Genomic DNA, 6,000 nt, shown 5'->3' on the forward strand with positions numbered 1-6,000 from the left:
CCAGAGCCCGACCGTGCCCGATAAGTTTTAAAAATTCTTGACCTGAGCCCGGCCCTTTCAGATAAGCAACTCCAACTGTAAATATTGCATTGTTTGTAATGCCTTTCACTCCACATGCGTGCACACAGACTTCAACTTTTGACTTCATTCCAGTTATCCTTTATCGAAAGTCAATAATTATTTTAAAAAAAATGCAATTAATCGACCCGGGCCTATCCCGACCGGGAGAGAATGCAGTTTCGTCTCAGCCAAGCGTGGCCCGGTTCGAAGAAATAGCGAAGCTGGCCCGCCTATTCCAGGCCCGTACAGCTCACTAAAAGACACAAAGAAGGGCAACAATCGTGTTAAAAATTTCTCCTAAATGCGTCTTTTTAAGGAGTATAGCAACCATATATATAAAGAGATATATGAAGAGATAAGTATAGCACTAAAGCAACATAAGCAGCAGCTTCGTTATGTTTCCACCACTTTCCCTTCTATTATTTGGCGTTAAAGAGAGCTCCATTTTATTTCATTGCACTTTTTTCGGTGATTATGAACCAGAACTTCCTTCTCTTCTCTACTTCTCTGCTTCCTTTCCAAGTATACTATTCCAATATCGGTATTCTAATACGAATTCGACCTTATAAAGAGGAAAGGAAAAATGGAATTTCGGTTTTGACAACCGAATATCGATTTTGTAAACCAAAATCGAATTCTGGGTTTTTGAAATTTCAATGTTTTCAAAATTTATTTTCCGTTTCCTGAGAAATTGATTTGATATCACTAGCGCGTACAGCAACCATTATAGTCACAAGAGAGTTCCATGAATCTGTACTTATGTGTACCATTCTGTCATTGTCTTGGAATTACCAGGGTGTTCGCTAATTCCTAATTGTAATGCCTGTAATTGTAGCATGAAGAAATTTTGAAGCATGATACTGCGCGGTGGCATTCGATCACTTTCATTCCTCGTTCTTGGACCTCGTTCCAACTGGAGATAAAGTCATCGCCGCTTTGATCTGTGTTTCCACTGGTCCAATTTTTCAACGTGGAATGGTTACGCGCCTTTAAGCATCACGCATGTGTATCTGCAGTCCGATAGGAATGCCAACCGTAATTGGTAAATACAATGCACGCCATCCAGTATATTAGAATTGGCTCAAAATGTTGACTTGAAGTCACCAATAGAAGATAATGTCAGTTATTTTTAATAAACATCAATATTTGGAATATCTTCGGTTACTTGTTTTAAAAAATGAAATGAAATGAAATCTTTAAGTTTTACGTCTCACGGTTATGCCGGTTAAGCTAAAGAAGACGGTGATGATGAGAGATGAGTGAAATGAAGAAAGTGGGAGGAAATGGGAGAACCCCGGGAAAACCCACAAGCACGGTGTTTGTACACCACAAAGTCCACACGGAACGAGCTGGGATCGAACCAGGGACCCCAAGCACCGGAAATGAACGCTCAACCACTGAGCCACTGCGCCCCCTTTACTTGTTTTAAATAATAAAGGTGTATTTTGTAATTAATGTACAAACTTGAAGTCTGACAATCGTGTAAGCCTATCTAAGGCTTTTTCAGTTTTAGAAAACGGTTAGTTTTTCAACTCTATACAAGAACAGAAATAGGTTAGAGCTGGTTTGTTTAGCAATTATAATACTGATTATTGTGTATCCTGCGTATAAATACAATTCAAAATAATTTATAAATAATCATAATGGAATAGTTTGCTAATTCTTTGATAGGATAAATAAAATAGATAAATATACAATCACGTAATTGTTTTGAACACCTTACAATGATATTTACGCAGGGAGTATTTAATTGCCGTAGCGGAATAGTTTTTGACAATATGTTAGAAAGTTCTTTAGACATAGAAAATTAAGATTAAAACATCACATTTCAATATGACTTACGAATCTTGAATAGAATGAAATACTAGCGTTCGGTCGCCATTAGGATTCTTTATTTTAGCGGTGTTTAAATACTTATTGAAAATTGATATCAAGTTACCGATATCAGAAGTGCTCTGGCGGACTCTGACAAGTCATTATCAACTACTTTCAAGTAGATCTATAGATCGAAATGCAGTCGTGAAATCCTAGAATGCAACCCCTTTAGTGTAGAAATAAAATTTAGCACCAACGATAATATAATACCGCAGGATCATTGATTAAAGGTATGGAAATTGTCGAGACTTCAAATACTTAAGAGGCCGAGAAACTTTGTGAAGGAATTATGGATGAGAAAATAATCCGCAAGGTATAGACTATTGATACTTGTTCAAAAACAAATCAAAATGCGAACTCTGAACAGAAAGTAGCCCTTTGCAGTAAGCTCTAATTAATTTTATGCATAGGTTTGTGATACATTATATTTCACGTGAGAAACGAAACAACAAATAACAGTAAAACCTGTGTAAAGAACGCGATTATTGGCCTCCAATTAAGGTCGAATGTGTAAAATTGATCGAAAAAGATAAAAAAAAATTGCTTACTAAATTTCCAAATAGTACAGCCATTACGAGTGATATTTTGTTTTCTTTTCCTTTTGGAATCTTTTCGTCCAATTAAAAAATATGTATATTGACTGTGGTAATAAAATATATCATCCATCAAGACATTTGTTCGATCGAACAAGTGTGCCGTTACATTGGGTCATGATTTACTGCTATGCTCACGATTTTCTCCTGATTTGGAATTTATCTGACTTCGATCTCATCTAAATTTGAGAAAAAGCCATAGTGGACACTCATTTTAACCGGTTTTAAAGACTGAAACATTGTTGAGAAGTATTTTTTAGCTTCGATGAATTCAATTTCCTTATGTCATCAGTGGCATGGCATGTATGTTGGCAACATATGGATCTAGAACATTGTATATCAAAAAACAAATGCATTAGTGTTGTGTGAAATTATCTTCAATAATAAAACTAACTTCATAAGAGCTAGAAGTCCTTTATTCCATCACCAACACCATTCCTGCGACACAGATAAGTGAAGAAAACGTATCTTCAGATTTTCCTCGCAACTAAAGGTGATTGCCACCAATGACTGTCATGTGGACAATTCTTTGCTTGAACTTAGAGTTTAGAACTTTGTTATATTAGTAGTTTTGTAAAGAAATATGCACTTCACATAATATATATACACATGGTGGCGGCGATTGGCGGGGGAGGGGGAGGGGCAAGACAATCTGAATATTTGTATGTCAATGTTAGTTTTCTTGGTTGTTTCTAACATTTTGTTTAACGAAAGGTTGTATAACTAAAAGGATACTACCTTTTTCAGTTACTATGCCGTATATCGTATTTTATATTATATTAAGTAAATTGACAAGAGCAATGCAAGTAGATACTAACCCTTTGTACTCTTAAACAACGAAGGTGTAAGAAGAGATTTGATTCCTTGCCTATGAACATCTTAAAATTCTGCCTGAAAAATTGAGTGATCAGATTATTTAATAAAAATTGCAAAACAAATAAATAGAAAGGATAATATTAATCATAGTAATGAATAATGAGGCTTGTTTTGTAGAAGTTACATTGGACTGGGGATTAATGAACAACTTATATTTTTAATTCCATACATGCCATTAAATGTATGTTATTACTGTTAGAAAATGAAAGACAGTAAACACTACAAGCATGTGAAACGACATTTAAAGAAATACGCAATTACAATATTAGTTATTTCGAATTGCATTTAAAACGCGATTCCTGTAGCTTTCTTAACTCTACGGGAAGACAAATAACCAGTACGTACTCACGCAACGGCACATATTATGTGGCATCATTTTTTCTATGAATCAGTAATACATACAAAAATTTTACATTACCAAATGAAACTATATACAATAAGGCGTCACTTCAAAAAAGTGGGGGAACTTCCCTCTCTTGCCTCTCTAATCGCCGCTCATGTATTTACAGATAAATTGTACTATAAGATCAAGAAACATTGGGGGATTGTTCGGGAACGAGAACAATCAATTTTGTATTCTCATTGTCACGAGGTTATGAGTTTAAGAAATATCATGTTAATATTTCAATGAATTTTGTATTTAAAATTCATTTTTCCTTATTGATGAATTTTTCCCCCGTTTTAGATCCTACGAGAACAATCGAGTGCAGTTTTGCAATCTTCTTCATTTGAGGATATTTCACCAACCACTCTCGATTTCATACTGGAGCAAAAGGAATTTCGGGTGAAGTCAGAGATGGAAGTGTTCGAAGCTTTGAACAACTGGGCGAATAAAGAATGTGAAAGACGAGATCTTCAAGCTACACCACAAAACAAAAGACTTGTTTTAGGAAATTCGCTTCAGAAAGTGCGATTTCTCACGTTAAGTGTTACCGAGTTTGCTGAAGGCCCTGTAAAATCAGGTATTTTGACCAATGATGAAAGTTTGGCTTTATTGCTAAGGTTGGTGTCTGGACAGGGTTCCGTTCCACCAGGGTTCTCCACAGAATCTCAGCCGAGATGTACAGGTCATTATTCCTCTGAAAGTAATTGCTGCATGCGGAGAATGAATTACCAAATTAACTTCAACCTTCTGTCAATGTGTCCTGGATATGTTCAGTATTTGTACCGTAAAAATGCATCCAAGGAAGAACACTTTTGTCCCATAATGTTCAGTAAGGAACGAAAAGTTTCTTTTGTGGCTGGAAGAAATTTGTGTTTGTGCAGTGTTGTACTTGCTACACAAATTGTTGACATTGATGCATGGAAACGGATGAACCCTCATCGCGATGTTCACGAATATGAGGAAGATATTACAGTGTATATCAGAGATGAAAATGACGAACAGGTGAGTTGTGGATCATTTATAGGACGTGCACAATGGAGTTCTTCAGTCAACGTTCAGATAGATCCACCAGTTTGTATTGAGCGACTTAAGCATTACGTCGTGCAAATCCACTTGAAGAAAACTGGCTGGTACCATTTGAGGGACTTGGTGAAAGAAGAGCCACCATTTTACCGTATTGGTGAAAACAGTGATCATGATAATGGATTTTTAGTGGGATTTGGATTTTTCTAATTGTAATTTGCAGCTAAATGTTTTTAGAGTTTAAACCAGTGCGAACATACAGAGTCCACCAGATAAAAAAAAAAAATGTATACATTCTTTGTCATCCTGTATCAGCATACGGGCATTCACAATTGTTCTGAAATATAAGTACGTTGTAATATGTTTTTTCGCCCAACAAATGTCGGCATTGCCAATTCTTTTCAGTTAAAATTATATTGTAGTAAGGTTTTTCGCCCAACAGATGTCGGCACTGTCAGCACGGTTAGTGAGATAAGAAAATGGCAGGAGCACGCTTGACGTCCGAGCAGCGTAAGTACGTTTTGAAGGGTTTTATCAGGTTTCGGAACGCCATCGAAGTGCAGCGTCAGTGGAGAGGAGATTTTGATACTGAACCACCAGCCCGCCTAACAATCAAATGCATTGTTGATAAGTTTGAGGCGCACGGAACGATTTGCGATATTTACAAATCTCACAATCTTATCTCACCAACCGTGCTGACAGTACTGATGTCTGTTGAGCGAAAACCGTACTACAACTTTAACTGAAATCAATTGACAAAGGCCGACATCTGATGGGCGAAAATCATACTACAACATACTTAAATTTCAGTGTCAATACCAGTATTCTGATACAGAATGACAAAGAGTGTATACATTTTTCTGGCGGACTCTGTATTTCAGCTAGAATTTCTTTGGCATCATCTGGTATAAGCGTTGTTGCTTGCAAAAGATCATTGAATGGTTGAAAACTCACGTTGAGTTCCGTTTATGATAAAGTTATAATAGATTCAAAATAAGTGCCTGATAATTATGTTCAACATATAGAGGAATATAATGAGTTTTGCTTTGTAATTTTAACGTTGTGTTTTTAAGAATTGCTATTCCTGCAATGGTAAGGTGCACTTTGAAACCACGCCCGGTCGGTTCCATCCCAGTGATACTTGCGGTAAGAAACAATTTTTCTATAGTACACATTTGCCAAAATATA

The 6,000-nt window shown here is 36.3% G+C and overlaps 1 protein-coding gene across 1 annotated transcript in view; it reads left to right on the forward strand.

Moving 5' to 3' along the window:
- LOC145672610 (BTB/POZ domain-containing protein 2-like) overlaps positions 1 to 5,628 on the forward strand; it is a 72,833-nt gene extending 67,205 nt beyond the window's left edge. The window contains exon 5 of the mRNA XM_081741771.1: positions 4,090 to 5,628. Coding sequence (XP_081597897.1) covers positions 4,090 to 5,022 — 933 coding nt within the window. The 3' untranslated portion in view covers positions 5,023 to 5,628. The remainder of the gene's footprint in view (positions 1 to 4,089) is intronic.
- The last annotated feature ends 372 nt before the right edge of the window (positions 5,629 to 6,000 follow it).

The sequence above is a fragment of the Thermobia domestica genome, chromosome 2, assembly GCF_964235325.1.
Source record: "Thermobia domestica chromosome 2, izTheDome1.hap1.1, whole genome shotgun sequence".
NCBI lineage: Eukaryota > Metazoa > Arthropoda > Insecta > Zygentoma > Lepismatidae > Thermobia > Thermobia domestica.